At 33.0% G+C, this 22757-nt stretch overlaps 1 protein-coding gene across 1 annotated transcript in view; it reads right to left on the bottom strand.

The window, feature by feature from the left end:
• Positions 1-2577: 2577 nt before the first annotated feature.
• LOC131850899 (protein couch potato) overlaps positions 2578-22757 on the bottom strand; it is a 183758-nt gene continuing 163578 nt past the window's right edge. Inside the window, 8 exon segments of the mRNA XM_059201283.1 lie at positions 2578-4278; positions 4703-4913; positions 6333-6520; positions 6844-7016; positions 7648-7792; positions 8768-8830; positions 9215-9268; positions 10782-10859. Coding sequence (XP_059057266.1) covers positions 4243-4278; positions 4703-4913; positions 6333-6520; positions 6844-7016; positions 7648-7792; positions 8768-8830; positions 9215-9268; positions 10782-10859 — 948 coding nt within the window. The 3' untranslated portion in view covers positions 2578-4242.

Below are 22757 nucleotides of genomic sequence, written 5' to 3'. Positions count from 1 at the left end.
ACAAGAAAACATATTGTGTAGATTGTGAGAAACAACAAGTTGTACCATAAATTACTGTAAGATATAAATCTGTCAAATTAAGACCAGTTTCCATATTAGCTGCAGTATATGTAGAATATAATAGTATATTAGTATACTTTAGACAAGTCTATATATTCATATACCTATGGATACTTTGGAGACTTGGAGCAACTGGGCTTCGTTTTTGCGATTTTCAAACAGGGTTGTCAGTTGAATAAAAACTTCGATTGAGGATGAGCTCAAATTTATTTGAATTAACAATGATGTCTCCAATGCCACAATACTCCATGAAGTAAGAAAAGAAATTAATGAACATCTATAAAAGTTGTAATAATGATAATTAAGCTAAATATTTATCACTATTTTTACAATGTCATTATGTTCTTAAACCACAATAACACTTTACCTCTGCTCTAGAAGCATTTAAATAATCCAAGTCACACAAATCTAACAATTAATTACTATCTATATAGTTTGTATGGTTTATTTTAATTGCTCGATATACAAATAAGTTTCGGTGATCCGCTAATGTGTCACCGAAATTAAACAATGACATTAATACTGAATCCAAACGGACTGTTAAAATTAATTTGGTAAATAAGCCATATCGATTTATTTAGTCTAAAATAATAACGATAAAAATAATAATGATTAAATTCTATAGCCATTAGTGAATAAAAACGAACTTGCGCGACACTACTCGGGTACTATACGTAAATGATCCACATTATATAACACAATCTAATCGACATTATATTAACGTACGAAAACAACACTTAGTATGTATTTGATACTCCAAACGATTATTTTGTTTCTTTATTCTATTCATATGTATTTCTTAGAATAGTATTTAACTAAATTTATTAAGGGGCACAAGAATTGATATGTTTCCGATGCACGGCGTTTGTGTGATACCGTTTCACTTAACCTAACTTGCAAGGCGATGCTACACCCCTACTCTACCCTATCACATGCGGGCCAATGTCACGCGTCTTGCAATCACGACGATCCAAACACCATCACCCGATTTCACAGTAAACGTTAAGAAAATATTTAGTTTTCGTATCTGTTTCGATATTAAAACGAGAAGTATCCGGAAATTATTTAAGAGTTAAATACACAAAATGCAAGCGATTGTTTTGTAACACAAACTCTATTTGGATTTAGCGTGACATGTAGCCGATTGCATTACAAGTAATAGACGAGAATACAGAATAAACGTCTCTATGAAACCGCTCTTTATTCCTAATTACACATTAATATTACACGATGATATGTATCGAGTAGTCCCGCAAAAGGTGACGTAGCCGTGTCCGCAGCCACTGGACGTCTCTTACTCGCTATCTACGGTTGTTGGACGGAATCATGGCGGCGTAGGCGGCCCTTACGCTTTCAGCATATTCCATCCGACATGTTGGAACAAGCGCCACTTTGTCGTACATTTGTGTTATGCAAATGGCGGATGGAATAATGCGTACGAACCAAAATTTTTAAGTCAATCGATGGTTCTATGAGAAATAATATAATTATTATATACTCGGAATAATTGTTAAGAGAGAGCTGTGTTATTTCATTCACTAGAGCCATCGATAGACCAAAATTGTGACAACAGAAAAGAAAAAAATAAACTTTTCGTTGTATTTTTAGTCTGCGAACGAGGACGCCGTACGCCGAAGGTATGGGAGATCACTACTACATTATTACACAATAATTACTTACATACGAATTAGCATTATATCGAATTAAATAAGTAAACATTGACTTAGCTTAATTATTAAAACAGACAATGAATTACGCATATATAAGAGAATATGACATTTAATTTACGCGACACAGTTTATGTCACTTTACAATTGTATAAATTTCATACCAATTTAATGAGATATATCAACTTAACAAACTTTTAAAATATACAGATAATTATTGATTACGATAATAGCAATGGTAGGTAACAATATAAAATAACTAAAATAGTTTAGTTGATGCCCTAGTCTGGTTTCACCCGTATTATATATAGACAACGGCCTCAACTTTAGTAAAAATAAAGTTTGCATCGTAACATCGACCACGAGCTAATAAGAAACGTAACTTATGGAAATGTTATTACCAGTAAGTAGTACAAGTTTGCCTACAAAATATACGAGTTTGGTACGGTCTGAGGTTAGTATTAAATATTATGTAGTATTTATATTCTTTATCTTTGGTCTATACGCCACGACGTCGGTACATTGTGAAGTTATAGTTACTATAAACAACGTATAAAATTTTGCTAAGTCAAAAATTGACGAAATTTCTATTTAATATTGACTAAGAGATTTTCATAAGAATTCACATGCGGAATCTCCGGCCGGCGACCGCTGTGCGTGCGCTGGGCGCAGACGGTCGCTTGAATACCTCATAGATATCTGTCGCGTCAAGATTTTAACCCAAATATCCAAAACCTTATTTATTATAGCCTAAGCAGGGATATTTTTTTTTACTTTTTTTGTATAATTTTTACATGTTTACATCAGCAGAATACGTTTCTAGATACCTATTAGATTAGATTACTATTCATTTTTGGTTTATTGCTATCTCGCACTGATGTGTACTTATGTCGTCACTGTGTTTTCATCAAACATTAAGTAACTAAGTAGTCAATCTGTATGCGATAGTCAACTAGCTAAAAATAAAAAATATATTAATCTTCCATTTGATTAATCCTAACACATCAGTAAATTTAAAAATTCATTACATGGTTTCATTATTATGTATGAATAACTTTCATTAAATAGTAATGTAACTATGCTGATTCTCTACAATAAATACCCTTATCTAAATTTATCGACCTAACGATTACACAATAAAAGTATAACTATTAAATTTTAAATTAGATTATTACCAAAAAGCTCGTCAAAGCATGCAGATAGTAGAGTAATTGTTTTACTATTCAGCGTTGGCGCGTATGACGCCACGTAATTACTATTAATTAATATAATGATTACATTTAATTATTTAACTCTCATAAGGCCAAGGCTAAATTCTCGCAACAAGACTGAACTTTCTCGATTGTGTCGCATCGCATACTAATCGCAGAGACAACGGGATCAGTAGGTAAAGTTTCACAACGAACTTCGTTGAGGAACTCCAAGAAATTGAAAATGTAATCACGAAAATTTTGTTTCAATCGTAATTTCGCAAGGCACAAGAAATTTTGGTGTGTTTATAAAGGTTTAGGATGGGAAGGGGATGGAGTTAAGAATACAGTAGGATATAATGGATGAACTGGACAGAATACGATGCGAGTGAGTGATGACAGTTCAGTGATGCATTGCACTCCACAGCAAGCGCACCGAGGGGCGACCACGTCCTTTCGCGTCAAGTCAGTAAAATTTTTATATAATTATTGCAATAAATCCATTTACAGATAGAAAGGATAGTAAGACCAACACTAGAGTGCTAGCACTTTAACGAGTGATTGAACATTATAAAAATTACTAAGAAAGTATTAGGTAAATATAATTTGAAATAGTCATGAAATTCATTTAAATACGCTAACATTATTGAGGCTAAAACAAAAGTATCGTAATAATTACATACAACTTTATTAAAAATCATTTAACTTGAAATATTATTTAACAAAACGTAATCTTTCTATGAAGGGCACCTTTGGTTTTTAGCTTAATCGAATGAGATAATATCCTAAAATGTTTAATTTCTGGTTATACGCTATATTCATAACAAATCCTCTCAATTGTATACATCGGCTTTGTAGAAACAAATATAAAACATTCTAGTATAATAAGTTAGTTGTAAATAAATCTTATGTTACACAATAAAATGAATAATATTAAATAAATACAGTGATTACGTTTACAAAAGATAAATTTCAAATTATATTACTTTAATTATGAACGGTAAACAATAAAACTGGAATGTTAATAATAATACAATCAACAATTGCTAAATTTGGTATAAAAGAAAAACACACCACTCCTCTGACGCCGTTTGTATAGGAAACAAAACTAAAAAGGCGATAGAGCTTAATATAAAAATGTATACTCTACTAGTAGGTTTGGTTTCTCAAACCCATGTGTCTTGATAAGATGTTAGTAGAAATGTGAGCATACGTTGTAGGTGTTGGTAGCTCCATCCCCTGTGGTAGTTCCGATGCGATTCAGAGGATCCAGATTGCGCGTCCCTCAATTAGCTGGTTGTCAAGTGCCGAGAGCCACGAACGAACTAATGTTGTTCGCCCTCTTCTCCGCCTTTGGCTCCCTATGAAACATTTTATAAATGTATTGCAAGCTGCTTATTAAATTATTAATGTCTTTATCGAACTAGGTATTTTTTTATATTATATGCAGGCAATTAGAGCTAGTGCAGGGTGCATCGGTGATACATTGTTGTTATTTTGTTTTAATTATAAATTGTAACTTTGGAACCTGTCTCAATGGGAAAAGATGCAATTTTATTGAAATGCTATTGCAATATATGGTATTTATAAAAAATAATAAAGTAATATTTGTATATTATTACTATTGAGCACAACAGACCGTACTTTGCATTTGTCGGCTTGAGTAAAATATTACAGAATACCCAGGATCCAAAGCTCATTTTACATTGATATTACACAGATCCAGATAAAGTTGCCAGTTGAATCTCTGCCATATCACTGTACTATAGATGTGCTCGTGCATACTTCATGTGAAAGAATCCAGCCGTTGTGTGCCATCTTATGCCTTGCGTATTCGAGATGGATGGCGCCCTCGGAGCTGAGGAGCAGCGCCCCTTGCAGACGAGCGAGTGCGGTGCCGGCGTCGGCGGGGCTAGCGAAGTCGACAAAGGCCACCGGCCCCGAGCTGCCGCCGTTGCCGCCCGTCAGGAGTCGCAGGCGCGAGAAACCGGGGCAACTGTACCACCATACTTAGTTGTGCCCGCGCCCGTAAACCCACAGTATTTTGGTATGTGTATTGGTCACAATGCCAGCGTACATATGCCTACTTATTCAATGTGTTATGAAATGTGTACTTTAGAGTGTAATTATATTGACGTAATTAGGTGTGTAAAGAGTGTGAAATTAAAAAAATAGACGACGACAACATAATCTTAAGTTACAAGCTAACTCTGTAATATAAGCCAGAAACTAATTATACATATATATATATATATATACTATAAGAAAAAACTCCGTGTCAATTATTGTACTTGTTTACCTAATCAATACGTGATAACGTGAGAAGTAGTTTAAATATATGTCATCTATATTTTACGTCAAATATACATTACAAATGAATGTGTTTATTCAGTACGTGTTACTTGATAATTAAGATAGAAATTGTGCGACATTTACATACCTGTTTGCAGTACAATTGTAACATTTACGAAAATTAACTTGCGTGTAATAAGAGTGCTGATTATATACGACTAGTTTGTGATAATAATATGTGTAGTACGTTATCGACATTACCGAAAAATTGAATTTAGTATCTACTAATATGAACCTATGTTATGTAAAAAGAAATAATATTGATCCAGTTATAAAAGTAACATTATTATTTTGAATTCAATGAATATTAGTAAAAAACTTGCTATTGATTTGGATCTCTCGTGTTCAATCTCATTTATAAGATGTAGTTGACTTAGAATACAGAAATAGATAGATTCCATAACAGTAGGTATTAAACTTTAGTTTTCGGTAAGCCGATAACTTGATTGTCATGCTCAGGGCGGTACGGGTGCAGGCTGATATTCTCACACAAACGTTATGTAAGACAATGGTTATTACACAATATCAGATAACAGAATGCGAATTGGTTGGTGTGAGACATTTTAATAATAGCAGAATCCAACGACGTTCATGTGATATTTGGTGCGACATGCACGGTGGAGAATTTATTATATGCGTACTTATTACTTATACATTTCGAGTTATATTCCTGTAGTAGACAATAATTTTGTACTTATAAACGTAGTCATGCGCATATTACTAGGGAATCCAATTTTAAAGACGGATCAGACACAATGCATAGTAGAAAACTGGGTTTTTATATTGTTTATACCTTCTTAGACTTATTAATTTTGCCATTATTTGGTAAAGAAATTATTAATGTATTTAGAACCATATATGATAATGTACATGCTAATATATTTCAATGAAATAAACATTTAAAATTGGATTCATATCTGCGATTTATGGAATATTCTTTGACTGAGAATAATATTTTTTTTCAATATTCGTGTAGAACACAATAATAAATTTGTCGTTAATCTCAGTCAGCAAATAAGCTGATATAGATTATTAATTTTATAATATTAATTGAATAGTGTACCTGCTGAATATTTCTTTAAGCTCGTGTTCTGACACGAACTGGCCAAGGTTGGCAACGAACAGCGTAGAGCAGGGAGGCGCAGGATGCGCAGGGTGCGCGGTCGGCGCCGGCGCATGCGCGGGCACGGCCGCGCCCGGAGATCCTAACGCTGGTGCTGGTAGTACGCAAGCTCCCAGCGTCAGAGGGGTCTAAGCAATAGTTAAAATATGTCCACATTTTATATACAGGGTGAGAGGCATGACATGTTAATCCTCTGGAAAACAACACGGGTATTAAATGATAACGTGATGTCCGTAGTGCTGTTCTGTATATAGCTTATCATTTAGTGGATAGTCATATATGTTTGTAATTCCAATTATATAAAAACATATAAAAAAACGAATACAGATAAATCACGTTGATTACGTTGGATACAGATTGTTTATAAACACATTATTATTATGATGTTAAATATTTCATTTTATACATTGCGATTTTCAACAAATGCATAAAAGTTATAATGAAAACTTACGTGGTGTGGCCTATCGGCGGCAGCTAGTCAGAGGTAAGAGCGAACGGGCGCCATCTGCGGGTGGATAGCGGGGTGCACCAACCCGTGCGACAACGCCGGTAACTCTCCTCCGTACGCCAGTGGGTGATGCCACAGCTCAGCTCCTCCGCCAGGGAAGAATGGACTCGCTAGGTCTGTACGCACATGTATAAAATCCGTCACATTTTACTCAAATTCTCAACTTTAAATATATGTAACTTTTTACTGTAATAATAAATACTGCTAGAAAAAATATTTACAGTGTGCTTATGACATGTTTTCACGGTCCAGGTAAAGGACGTAAATATGAATATGCAAAATTTTGTAAGCTTAAATTACGTAAATTATATAAAATATGTTTGGTGTGATTATACACTAATATAAATATATATAAATTTCTAATTATACTCGATATAGCCCAAATCAGCCCATGAAGTACATAAGGATATCATATAAGTGTTAACATGAAAACATGTAAAAAAAGTTGACGATAGTGTTATAGAACCCGACAGATAAATCGTTATAGCTTCGCGGGGCTAGGCCTTGCGTGGTACGTGTAAGCGTTCACAGATACTTGCCCATTGCGTTTGCTCGACACCCCATTTCAATCCTTTATTATCTATCGAATTTTCGGGTAACAACAATAAGGACACGAGTGTGAGGATAACCACAAACATGGATCGTGAATTTTCTTTAGTAGTGTAATCGGTATGATGCTGAGGTCTGGTAGGAGTGCCGGGGCGGTCGAGCTAGCGCCGGGCGGTGTGTGCGTTCGGCGGTACTTACGTCCAGTGAGAGGGTGCATCAATGCGGGGTGTGTAGCTGGCGCGGCGGTGGCAACTGCCGGCTTCGGCTTGCTGACCTTCGTGTTGCTTTTAGCGAACTCCAGCCGAATCGTTTGCGGCATGTCGGGGTCGAATCGGACGCCCTGCTGTGAACAGCCGCGAGCGGTGCGGCGCTCCGATATAATGACCATGGAAGGTTCAGCTTTTGTGTGCTCCCAGCAGATACGTGTATTGCCCACTGAGGCAAGTGACGCTCGCGTGTTGGGAGGACTTCGGGATGAGGATACTGCATTTGGATAGACTAAGGGTTTCCTAACCATTTGCAATATCCCTGAAAATGTTGTCTTTCGAATAGAGTAACCGTTGAGTATGTTTGATATGGCGTTTCCGAAAATATTTAAGATGAGTAACATTATTGGATGATTTACTAATAAAGTCCGCGCCCGCGCCTGCTAAGGTGACGGAACACTGTGCTCGGGATGTGACATCAAAACCTGTCAAACAGTGACATGCAGTTGCGTATTTACACCGTAACGTAATTGATCACACTCCGATGTCGGATAGCTCAGTGTCTCCACTTGATGACCGGTTGTGGTCTGTCGATATGTGCATAGGTTTAGCATAACTTACGATGCGGTTACTCAAGTCAGGAAAATGTTATTTCAAGTCTACAATGAGAATATTAACTATAGTGCTCGTTGGCTGTGTCGAGGCATGTGATGAGAAGAGGTTTAGTAACACCGTGCGTCTTACATGTTTTAGTATTTACAGTAGCATAAAAGTAGATTGTATGTATCGCGTATCTCGGTCTATTAAAGAGATACTGTATTGAATCAACATGTGATATAAAGCCATTCATATTACTTAGGCGTTAATATCGTGTATGTGATTTTACTTTACTTTTACTGTGTTTATTTTAGCAATTTTTTAAGGTACGGGTAAGTATGTAATTAGTTTAAAATATATCTGTAATAATATTTAAAAAATATCTCTGCTCATCTACGCCTTTAATCCTTTTTTGAGATGGTTCGTATATATACACGTTCTAAGTATATATTAGAAAAATCTCAACAAATGAATATGGTATTTTTAGAATACATAAAGCATTTGATAATACCAACCTGAAGATCTTGTTTAGCAGCTTCTGCGCCAGCTCTAGTGTGGAACGTGACGAAACCCACGGGCTGGAAAAATATTGCTCTATAGTAAAATACATAGGTATCAATATGCAATAACTACTGCATATGTCTTTTTTTCACATATTAACATTATTAATGAAAACTTCACTACTTATTAATTGTCAATAGTGCCTATAAACTGGATATAATGTATATCAGTATACTAATATTAAAACGTACTATTAAATAATCCATATCATAACTAAATACAAGCCATAAATAAATGGAAAATTGTTTTAGTACAAATAGAGTTTTTACAGAGTAATTAATTACTGAGCAATGTCATTTTTATAAGCAGGCAGGCTAATGTAAATAAATTAAACCAATCAATATAAATCAATCAGAACAAAATCCAAGGATTATGAATGAATTGATTATAGGATTACTTACCGACGCTGTCTTTCCATTCTTGCTGGTAACCTTTAACAGCGAACCCTCGTAGCCCTGCGCAAACAAAACAATATTAGAGCTTAAAATTAAATTTATTAGATTAAAGATTATATTTATAATTCTATTCCATCAATTTAAGGTCACAAAGAGTAATTTAGTTATAACGAACAATGTGTATGTGATTTTTCACTAATATTGCATTTTAATGGAGGTTTCATCACAATTACTCATGGTATCATTATTTTCATTACATCATAGCGACATTCTATTCAAAACGATTTGTGAGGTTTAACTACCAAAAAAATGGTATCCTTCCGCGCTTGGCACCGAGGAAAACACGCGATACACTAAAACTAACCCTCGGTTTAGCTTTAGCCACCTTTATGTTTGCGGTGCCATCCGTACCAGTTGGGGATCGAGTGTAATCCCCGTTATCGGTAGACAAAATCGATTCAATCCGAATATTACGAATCGGAGCATGACATTTGATATTTACGACGCAGTAATCCGAGTCGGGATCTTCTCGTCGCGTGACGGAAGCGATGTTGCTCTATGTTTTATTTTCTCTTGGGGCAAATATTTGGACAGTTCAAGTAGAAGAATTTAGTATCTATTTCTTTTCACGTACCTCGTAGTTTGATACTTTATTCAATTCACGAAAATATATTGTTTTTCATGTATTAAATTTAGAACCATTAAATCTGAACGTGTCTTTTTTGAAAAAAGTACTACAAGTTTTTTTTGTTGCTTTTTGTAATTACAATCGAATTTATTAACATTTCAGTTTAATTTTAGCGACATAATATCGTGGCATAGCGTCTCACTTCTGGCAATATATATGTTTTAATTTTTTCCAAAAAAATCACCATTAGTTCGGATAGTTTTACAACTTTAAAGTCAACTTATTATGCCGAGTGTAATTAAGTACTCTTTAAAAATTACATTGTCATACTGTTGATATGACCCTGATAATCATTTCTATAAATGTGTAATAATTTATTCTACATCGGTAATTTTTTATTACCTTAATTTTGATTGTACTAAACAATACAGTAATAACAGTATATACTTGTACACTAATACAATATATTTGTAGAAGACTTAGTAGGTATAATACTTTCTTATCGATTACCTAGCCACCCTATGTCACATCACACATCGGTTGTTGTCTATCCAGCTGCTTGTCCGTATAGAAAAGGGTGGCTCCCTGACCGCGGAATATAAGCCTAGTCACTTCGTAGATATTAAAGAAAGAGGTGTAAAACATGTACATATAGTAACCGATCGGTAACATTGAGGTAGATTTTGTATAGATTCGTCTGGGTTACCTCTGTCTATCTATTTCAGCCGCCAAACATAATATAAACTGTGTTTCAATTTAAGGGTGAGATAAGGCAGAAATTACAAAACAAGATGTAAAATGTCGGAATGGCAATGCATCAGTGGTATCATGGATATCACATGCTAAAGTAATGCTATTTATATATATATCAGTTTGCTTGATTGCTATTCTAATAAGTAAAAAGCTAAATTACATTATTAGTCAAATAATAGAGTTGATTTTTACCTCGTATGCTCGAAATAACAGATACAGTTCTCGAGGCTTTGCATCCATCGGTAGCCCACTGACAAACAATGTCCGCACCTGCAACAATACAAAAATATAATTTACAATAACATATTTTTTTCGAATATATGATAATGTACATATAGTATAAGGATTAATCTTATATATAAAATTCTCCTCCATACTCCTCCGAAACGGCTTGACCGATTCTCATGAAATTTTGTGAGCGTATTGAGTAGGTCTGAGAATCGGCCAACATCTATTTTTCATCCCCCTGAATGTTAGCTAGTATTTTGTATAATATTATTTATTATTGACAAATTTTAAGTGTTACTGATGAGATGAAGACTGTAAAAAGTCGTTATGTAGGTATTTCAATCTCACCTACGATATTTCGGCTGCCGAGTAACGGTTTCAGTTTTCCGGTGCCAATAGGCAGTGTAATTATGAGGCATCTTAGTGCTCTGGAATGGCAACACATGAGTTCTATTGCGGATGTCACATGGTAACGTGATATCCGTAGTGCTGTTCATGTATATGGATACCGTTTATCATCAAGTGTCAGCTTGTTTATCATTACATTACAAAATGTTCACATTAATATAGAAGCTCTACAGATATTAATTAATAATAAATAATTTTGTAAATAGTAACAAGACTTAATTAAAAAAAAAATAGGTGCGTATAAGTGACGGAAAATTAAAATGTAGGTAATAATAAAACATCTAATTTCAGATTAGCCATTAACGTTACTTATTTTTTATGAGGAAGGCTATTTTGAGTTTCAAACAAAGACAGCGACGTTTTTCACGAGCCGCCACAAAAGGGGCATAGAAATCTTTCAATGCCCTCTTCCTCGATTCTTTGGGCTTTGTAAACAGTGCAGCACATTAATTCGGTGGGTCCATTTAATGAAATAAAACAGCTCGTAATGGTGGCGCGATTTGGCGCGTGCGGGAAATGGAGATTAATAGCTGGCAACACCGGCCTCCCAAATGCTAGCGCCATCTTGTTGCACAGTTTATTTATGCGTCTGAGTTTCACATATAAAATTTAATTTAGAATAAAAACCAGCCAATAAGTATGATAGGTGAAATAGAAACACATTTATTCCAAATAAACATCATTTTAAGCAATTTTTGAAATCAAATGTAACTTCTATAATAGACAACGATAGATTACAAAGTTTTGTAAAAATTATGAGATCAATAACATCGTAGAAAGCGTGTAGTGTTGAAAATATCAATAACATTTAGTTTCGGTAGTTCCTCAATTTCACAAAGAATCGATGTTCTACAACTGTTAATCAATCAATGATGGATTCGAATGATATGACTGTATAATACCTACGTAATATTTTGTATCGATTTTGGCGATTCTTTTTGTCGTCATAAATATGTCTTTTAAAGTTGATTACTAGTCAACGAATTAACATCTTTTCATAATTCGAGACGGAAATAAAAGACTCCTAGTCTACATTAAGGTATCTGTTTACATTAAGTATCTATGAGAGTAATATAATTATCAAATGAATGTAGTGTGAGTGCGTATTCCAATGTATATTAATATGAAGAGACATTGAGCTCCTTGCCGTAAGGGTGCGGGCGGTGCTCGTTTATATTTTATCGCATCCGTGCCCCGGTCAGTACCAGAATGGCGGACCTTTATGTCGGCTATTTTCTGCTACAATGCGCAGGAATTCCCCATTTCGATGATACCTTATACATTTCAAGCGACAATTTTTAAAAGTATTGGATATTTTTATTTTTTAATAAAAATATTGATATCCGTACTAGTACTTAATATTAATATTAATACGAAACTAAGATTGTTTGAGAGAAATAACAATCATTTACTTCTAGTATTTTAAACATGCTATAATAGTTACTACCCGCGCCTTTGTCTCCTTTTTTTAGATAAAAGATAACCTATGTCTGTTATCGTAAAACAATTTATTTTCATGTCATTTCAGTTATGAACGGTTGAAGGTATGTTATACTATAAAATAGACAGACAGACAAACACTTTTATAACATAATATTCATATGAAATTGTAAATACATAAAAAATGGACAAAACCAATGTCACTAAAAATAACCATAAACAGTGGGTACTTTTTAAAAATATAAAATAATTTTAAAATCTGCGTTTAAAATGAGAATTGAATTGGCTGCCAACTGAAATACAAATAAGTACGTCAAAGGATCGCACACCTAACATATTTCACCCAGGGCGGGGCATCCGGTCAGTTCGAAAATGCCCCTCCGTGTCGACCATTTTACACTCGGTTGCCCTCGAATCCCCGTTCCACTATTGAGTTATGTTTCATACTTGCGACGTGAAAGTACGGTATTTCACTACTCGGGGAAAATATTCAGATACCTGTGTGGATTTACGATTACTTTCGTTATTAATTGTCCGATTTGATTTGTAGGTTTTGTGTAATGTTCGCTGTTAGTGAAAATTACTGTTTCGACTGTTGTTTTTGTATCATAAATAATATTTTGAATCTGAATAAGATAAAACCGTAAATACCGTACATAATTAGCGTACCGTAAATAATTACATATTCGTTGGCTAAACATATATAGAGTCACGTGGGGCAAGTATGCGCAGCGAGTAATTGTACGCACTCGAAGTATTTCAAAAACGGTTTATAACTTAGTTTAAGGCTATACTTAGTGCAAGTTTGTCACTGTCCGTCGGTGAATCATTTTGTTTCCGTAAGTGAGTATTGCTTTTTGCTTGAATTATTGCGATTTTTGTCTTAAATGAGAGACTCATTCCTTTGTAATATATTTATATTTTGAAATTATGCTTTATACCATCGAACAGTACATTTTATGTAATATAAGCTTGTTTAATGTTTGGTGATGACGATTACGATTATATTGCTCAGTTCTGGTTAAATTTTATTTTGATGGTTTGGGGCAAGTGTGCGCATACGAATGTCGGGTAAGTGTGCGCATGCGAATTACCCCGCTACGCTTTGGCTTTGTATTTATGATGCAATTTGTTATTTCAGAGTTTAATTATACATAAAAAATGCCTCGATTATAAAAGAAAGATGCCGGATAGAAGTGTTGTCACAGAGGAACAGCTAGAAGCTGTTAAAAGATTAATTTCGGAGGTTGGCAGCAAACGACAGTGTGGCACCCGCTATAATGAGTGTACCTTCGTCTAGGAATGAATATGTACGACTGTCATCCATCCAAGAAATGCCGAAGTTGGCCTTAGGCATTTCTTGGATGGATGACTGTGATTCAAAATCGGCGAAAGAAAGGCAAAAAGTCAATCATTGATACTGTAAGTTATTATAAAGTAGAATTGGAAAAAAGAAAAAACAAGAGGAAGAATAAATTGCCAAAAAAGAAGATACGACTTGATCTGAAAATAAATAAAATGATGAGCAGGAATTATTTTGCCCACTGTGTGGAGAAAAATACATATTTTCACCGAATGAAGACTGGATCCAATGCAGCATCTGTAAGAGCTGGTGGCATGAACAATGCAATAACTTTGAAAAGGAAATATTTGAACGATTTCCTATTTTCTGGTTTATCGTATGAACTTTGTGTTAATGTTGCGTATTACCCGATAATTATTTATTTTGTACGTTTAAGTTTTTTTGATTTCCATTTGTGTAAATATAATTTATATATTATAAATATTTTATATAATAAACCTTGTTTTGTTCCAGTTAACTTCAAATATTTTATTATATGATACTTCAAACCTTAAGTACGTACACTTGCCCCACGTGACTCTAATATATATCTACCAAATTAATCGTTATTATATTAATAAGTCTAATGATATCATCATTTTTTTGACGACCTCGGTAGTCTAGCGGTCTAGCACACCGCTTTACGACCAATGGTCGTGGGTTCGATTCCTCGCAGCCACAAACATTTGTATTCATGAATATGATTGTTTGTATCGGTCTGCGTGTTTTCTATGTATAATATGCATGTATTTACAAAAAAAAACTATGTATATGTATCAGTTATCTAGTACTCATAACACGAGTTTTAGCTAGCTTAACTTGGGTCTAGATGGCGCTGTGTGAATTGTCCTGAGATTTTTTTTTCTTACATATACTGACAATTTTGTTTGTGTAACTATATAAAACATTTTAGTATGATTTCCGAGCGATATAAATATTTGTATTCTTGAGTATCATTGTATTTAACTTGCATATTTTCAATTTCTATTATTCACATGTGCGTATGTTTACAAATAATGTTTTTAAGTAATATTATTGTAATATTATGAGTGTATAACAATTCAAGATTAGGGCTAAAGAATTAATAGTACTCATAGTTTATTTCAAAGCTTATCTTAATTTTACGCCTTCGCAACTCCGAAAGAGATACGAATATTTGATCTGTCTAGGGAGCCTGATAGCATCTACAGGGCGACATTAATGTGATGGAATATAAAAAAGGAAATAATTTCTCAAAGGAAACATTACTCAACAATTTGCGAGCACATTCACAATGACAAGAGATATGTATCTAGATGTGCATTGCTGTGAATAAGTAATCAAAGTGGAATTTTCGTTTGATTATTATGAACATTCTTACAGAACATTGTGTCCAGAACAGTTTATATATTTAACTGATAGTAGTGTGTTATACGCGCTTACGTTTGTAGACCACTCTCTCTAGTTTGTGGCAAAATGACAACAATAAATAAAAAATCTGTACCATCATGCGTTAACATATATTTTATCCATTTTTACGTAAAGATAAAAAAAACAATAAATATAAGAAAAACATGTTGAATGCATACAATTGTTAATATTGATATAAACTATAAGATTAATAAGAAATAAAATCTAATCTATTCATTCTATTTCTATTTCTATTATTTCATACCTGTTTAGATTACTTTACGAAGTACGCTGTAAACTGTGATCTAGTCATTCTCACTAGATCAATGGAATCCAAATTTGTATGAAAAATAATTATCATTATAGTCAGTTTAATCAAATAAAATAATAGTCACGAAACTATTCATTTCAACGTGTTCTAAATGAGAAAGGTATGATAATGTAATTTTCTAACAAGAATTTATTTAGAATTTGCAAGCACATAACGAAATTTGTGAACGCACAGATTATACAAAATCCCACCTGGACGCACTTACACGGTAGTCAATTTCAATTGACCGTGGTAATCGCTTTTACAAATAACTTCACTGCTATGGAACAAAGAGGATGAACCGATCCAATCGGGTGACAACTGAATAGGTACGCGAGTAAGCATTTGAAATCGCATCCAGCGATCACCGATGGTTGACGAGTGGTTTCACCCGCTTCGAATTAATTTTACACCCCATTGTGACTGATGAATGCTATAATTATAATTGTGATATCTCGTATCAAATCACTCGCGACTGGTTAATAACTTGTTAGGGCTGTATACTATACCATAGATAAATTTAGTTGCTTTTAAGTTTTTAATTCTTTTGTATCGAATTGTGCTTAGATTGTCCTTTGTCTGTTTGTCGTACCTACGTCTACAGTGATTAGGACTGTTCAGTCATTATAATTTTATATAATAACAATTCTATTTTATTTTTTAATATATTTACGTTTAGCGCAAATAATGTATATAGTTTGAAGTTACGTCCCAACAATTATTGTTATTTTGGTTTTAAATAATATCTTATTTTGATCGCAGGAAATTTTGAATAGCAGAAGCGGATAAGATTTTATTTAAATTAATTCGATTTATTTGTTTCTATATTATTAGCTGCTCAGGACAGCAAGATGATGTATAGTAAATATTCTATATTCACATGAAGTTATTTACAGGATAAACAAGAATTTTATGCCCTTGATACCTATAAAACTAAGTTCTCACCTACATAAAAAATATAGAATATTGCGTTGCTATTGCCGCTTATTTATGGCATGATGTAACATGTAAACAGTTGCAGTGGAGCTGACATTCAACAGCAGCCTATAAATAAATGAAAATAAAAATAAAATACGGATAAAGGTATATTCACACGATCGATCGCACTAGCGTGCATCCGAACCGAGTGGAGCGGAAACGCTCGGGGCACTGCACATCGAATTTATCATATACCTATAGGCGTACGTAACGTATACACATCACTTTTAATATAATGGTATTTTTAGTCAGTTCGTTCATTTTAGAGATTAATAAACATCCTATATTTTATGTAAGTATTTAATTTAAAGTTTTCCGAAAGAGTTTTAATTATCTTATGAATTTAATACATTGTAGATAAGTATCTACAATGTGTCATATATATATCATATATATATATATATATATATATATACACACAAATAATATTATACATGTACAAATAAAGTTAGTAGGTAATAATAATTATTAATACATATTAATATTATGTGTATTTTAGAGGATAATAAATGAATATTCCATTGCGATTTTTATAAAACTGAGTTCTAAAGGACTACGTAATATAGATGTACTAAAATACCTACATCTATATTCTGTATACAAGTACAAAGTAGGCAAAAAAGCATAAAAAATAAGATGAATACATTTTTTTATTTACATTGATCATTGGTATTCAAAAGAGAATCTTGATTATTTTTTAATGGTTTTACAAAATGGACATAAATGGAAAAATGACACTACGTAAAACAGTAGGGTAAAGAGGAATTGAAATTAAATGTCAAGAGTCTCGTACCTGATGAAAATCGCCGATATATTACATTTCACCGTCAACTTACTGCAAATAAAAGGTAATTTGTACGCTTTGATTTCTGTGAGCTAATAAGATCGTGTTCCACCAACAAGGGAATAAGTATGTAATTACAGTCTAATGTTTTCATGTTTATTTTTTAGAGATTAGAAGCTTATTTTTAGCTTTTTTTATGTTATTGGTAGTATTTATAAAAATTAAAGATGAATTTCGTTATAGGTTTTTTAATCCTTGTAGTGAATAGTCATTAAAAAGTAATGAATTTAAATTGAATTGAAATTATTCCTGAAGTATTTTTACGCCTAGTCTAATATCCGTAAGACACGCTCCTATTGTTCCATTTGTACTCCTATTTGCTTACTTGATTGAAACAACGATTTTACTGAATAGGAAATCTTTCAAACCAACCACCATAACAAGATCTCTGACCATTCATTTGTTTTCGCCATTATGGTTCATTGCACAAAAAGTAAACGAAACCTAAGGGTCACGTTGTGTTGGACAGGTTAACCTTCCATTTGTGGCCAACGAAATGAAATTGTACCCTTGAATTTGTGCTGACAAACGTATGTTTTAGAGGTCGATTTGTGTTTGTATAGCTATTTAATTTTGATACAGTTACTAATGGAGTTATAGTAATGCGAACAAAGTTATACCGGAAACCTATTTATAGTATTTCTATACACGATTTCGGGGAACAATATTCTTTATAAAACCAAAAAGGTATATTTTTTTATACCATATATAGGTATTTACCTTATATCACAAATGATGGTATCACAATTAAAAAAAAATAACCAATTAATAAAAAATAGTAGATAGTAAAGCTTTCAATTTTATTACAAAATAATGCAACAGAAAAAACAAACTCATGATAAAGTTCGCTGAATCTGAAGTAGTGAACTTGGGCGGAGCAATTTTTCTTCGGGCATCAATGTCAGGGTGGAGGCAATAATTCACAAGTTTCACAGGCAGTTATCAGAAGGTTGTAGGATTCAGCCGACGGAATACAAAAAACAGCCGAGATGTAAGTCTGAACTTGCTCTACATGGAAAAGTTACGAACCTAGTACACATTTCAACATATTGCAGTATTTCAATTCATATATTTTTAAAAATCTTGGTCACTTTTATGTTATTTATGTTTTTGGAAAAGGAAACGTTAAATAATGCATTTATGATTTTTGTCTTTTTGTATTTTGTGAATTTATACTCTTTATACCGCTAAGTTTGTTAGTAAATCTATTCTATTACGGTTGATCGATCTCACGATAGTTTGGATTGAGATATTTCTAATTTTTCGGTTGACCGCCGCTCCGCCAAAGGCAAGCGTAGCGCGAGCAAAATAGATAAAGCTAATGTAAACAAGTAAAGGAAAAAGGGCTAACATGGGTAGAAGAGTGACTAAAAATCTGATTCAGAAATCACTAAAATATTGAACTAAACCTATTAAGAGTTATTTAATGGTTTTGATTATGTCATTGGTGACGTTGTTTTTGAAAATTATTACAATTTATGATGAGGTTAGGTATGATTATTTAAATAAAACATGTTGAAAATGATACTCAATACTTAGTTGAACTAAAGTGATTAGTTAGATTTTTATTATTTCTTTTTAAATTTAGGGACTTTTGTACAAACTAAAAGTACATGCCAGACCCTATGCTAGTTATTTGATATACGAATATTGCCAATATATCTCTTAAGGACTAAAATACTGAACTGAATATGAATGAGAAAAACAAACATTTAAGAAAAACAATTAAAACAAAAGGTAAGCCGAGAAAGAGTTCCAGCAGGGCAATATTGCCGACCACCTGCTCCAAAGAGATAGGGATCATAATGTTAATTTAATTAAAGGACTAATCTAAATTGCAGAGGTCCCGGCACTCCGGCGACCATTAAATGGATATTTCGTCGGCGACAGCAACTTGGGGAAAGTTGCCGACTATAAATATCTTTGCGAACAAGTCAGGGAGGCGATTTACAGTAAAAACATCAAGTAAATAGCAAAGTTGAAGTTCAAATCCGTTGGGGGTACTTTGTATTTTCATTTGTTATATAACTTTGAGTAACGAAATATTAATATTCCATTTTTCTACAATATAAATATATTTTCAGAATTGTAAAGTAGTATTTAATACTACTACTTATAAGATTTCCGAAACATCTTAATTTTTTTTCCATATAAAAATTGTTAACATATCTCTTGATTTCTTATATAAAATATGAATTCGCAGCTAAATTAACATAAATAGGAGTCATTTATTAACCGTTTCATTAACCACAACTTACGTTTAAGACAGCAGTACACTAATCTAAGTCGCAGGCGGTCGGTTTAAGTTTCATTAAAAGGAGTTCGACTCTACACAAGGCAGAAAAAGTTTTGCAGCGAGATAAAGATGCCTTTCATCCTGAAAGCAGACGGAATTCGTTGGGAGACGGTGGGTGAAAAACAATTTATTATTTCCTTTGATAGCTAACAATCTTAAGGAATTTACTTATTTAAGAGAGGAATTTTGGTATAATTTCTTTTATGAAGTAATATTCAGATTAATATTTTTATTATTATCTAATTACGAAAAAAGAACAACATTTGTCTAGAATTTTTTGTTAAATATACAAAAATATATAAAGTACTGTGCGGATTACATTTTTTGTGTAGCATCTCTTGCGTTTGAGGACTTATACTTATAGTATACCTACCTTGTTCTTTAGAGTGAAATATGACGTTGCAAGCTGCTGTTTCTAAGAGAGTTAAAACTTACCACACTTGTGCGTACTACTTATATTTTGAAGATGTCTTTCTTTGCAAGTTCGAATTAAATATAATTGTACCTATTTATAAATTTATGAATATTACATTTTTTTATTTCCACTCAAATTAGTAGGTCCGTAAATATATTGGACGGTGGTGCAGTGGTTTAGCACACCGTCTTAATTCGGATTGTTAAGGGTTCGATTCCTCGTACTTGCACTCGCATTTATGAGTATTTTTGTTTGTATTGGTCTGGGTGTTTGTATGTATGTAGTATGTATTTGCAAAAAAAATGTAATTAGGTAATTCTATCAATTATTAACACAATACAAGCTCTTTTTAACTTGGAACTAGAAGAACGAACTAGGTTATTATTTCTATGTCATATTTTCCGCTGTTCATTGTATTTTTTTATGTGGACGTCCTATGCTACTTTGACCGATTACAAAGCAAACTGCTTTTAGGCTGAAATACATGAGACTAAGGCTTTAAACTTAGTGTGATGGAAAAAATTAAGTATTTTTTTTGCTAATATATCTATCATACAAAGACGGCTCTTTACAGTCTATGGTTCTATATAATAGATAAACATAAACTGAAACCGTTTCATTTGAATAGTTGTATTGTTTGAATATTACACGAGTTGCCCTCAGGAAACTAGAAGTCTATCGCACGCATGTCTATTGCGTTACTTGCATATTTCCCCTTTGACTAATAATTAAATATGATATGATAAAATCGATACTAGCCGACTGAAGTTCAGACATACAGACGTAATGAACAGACAATAGTCCATCAATTGAATCGAATGGAGCGGTCGGTTACAGACCGGTGCCTACTAAACGGCCCGCCCAAATTATGTTCAATGGATAATTAATCGTCCCTGTTCACTTCAATAACAATGGCGGCCATATCGAGATGATCATAATAAACCTTGTTATATTTTCCATTTGAATTATAAATTTTACTTTTAAAGGCGAAAACTAAATTCATTGTTGTACCCTTATTTCATTCAAATTCATACGTAATAACATATTACTAAGTATCACAAACGTGAAAGCGCGTTTATTTTTCGGTTTGTTACTTTTTGATTTTGACATGACCAATTGGAATGGATCTGCATGAAATTGGGTATTAAGATAGATTGTACCACGGGAACAAAAGTAGACTAACATTGTATGTCGGAAAAAGCAGATGAAGTTTTTTTATTAACATTACGTAAAATACACAAAAAAGGGTGTTCTTTTTTAAATATTATTATTCTTTTTAATTTTACATTTCCAACTCTAGTCAAAACATAAGGATTTAAATCGTGTAATAATATCATCTTATGAAACCACTTTATGACGGCGACACACAATAAAAATTTTAATTGTATTAATTAACCACCAGAGCTTGATGTGGTTTGTACTTATCTTCTCAACCGACCTCTAATGAGTGAATTTAATTCTATCTTTTATTTTATTATAAGTATACACACGGTTTTAAATATTGGGAGCTCATAAATAACACGATCACAGTAAATATTTCGTTATATGTTGTGTACAATAATTATATGTACAGTCACGAGCAATAAAATACGTAAATACTTTAGTAGGTACTTTGTTCCCGTGACAATATTGACAACTCAAACATTTTTACCCTATACCAATAAATTGTTATTATGATAAGGTAGAGGAGTGTTTGCAGTTTATTGTTCGAAATACTACCTATATTTTGCGTGGTACGCCACCGAATCTGAATGGATATGAGTTTTTGATAGTTATTGATAGGTACTGGCAATTGTTTAGATTATATATCATCATTACATAGTATAAAACGAAGTAGCTGATGCATAGGGACAGCCCTATGTATGCTTAAATCTTTAAAACTACGCAATAGATTTTAAAGCGGTTTTTTTAATAGATAGAGTGATCCTAGGGGAAGGTTTATATATATAATACATGTACACCCTGGCGAAGCCAGGGCGTGTAGCTAGTAGTTTCATAAACTAATAAATTTTAATATAACTAAGGAATCCCTTAGACCCGTGGAACATCTTGGAAACTATTGGCAGGAGCAAATGCAGAGGGTAAGGAAAACGGGTTTGTCTTATTTGAATTTCAAATTTAAATGCAGGTGTGGTTTGGGATGGGCCAAAATTCTTATATTGTTTAAATTTACCCGCCTTAATTGAATTTTCACAGTTACAGTGACGACTTGCAAGTCTATTATTTCTATTTAATTACTAATACTATTACGCTGTTATTACATAATTCTAAAAATATAGTTATATTGTTAAGACTATATGTACTGTAAAGCATATAGTACATCTAGTCTGTATTTTAAGAAATTCGCTCAAAAGAAAAGAACTAAAAATTTCATTATACACTTAGTTTTTTCAGTGTTCTTATTCACACACTCGTGTTATAGTCTGTAATCATACGATAAAATAAAATATAAACGAAGAAATAAAGCAAAATAAATATAGCAGATCAAACAACAAGGGATAAATTCTTTTTATACAAA

The sequence above is a fragment of the Achroia grisella genome, unplaced genomic scaffold (genome assembly GCF_030625045.1).
Source record: "Achroia grisella isolate CSIRO2021 unplaced genomic scaffold, CSIRO_AGI_Agris_v1 utg780, whole genome shotgun sequence".
Classification (NCBI taxonomy): Eukaryota; Metazoa; Arthropoda; class Insecta; order Lepidoptera; family Pyralidae; genus Achroia; species Achroia grisella.
The sequence above is the reverse complement of the archived record's forward strand: the minus strand, read 5'-3'. Positions and strand labels throughout refer to the sequence as shown.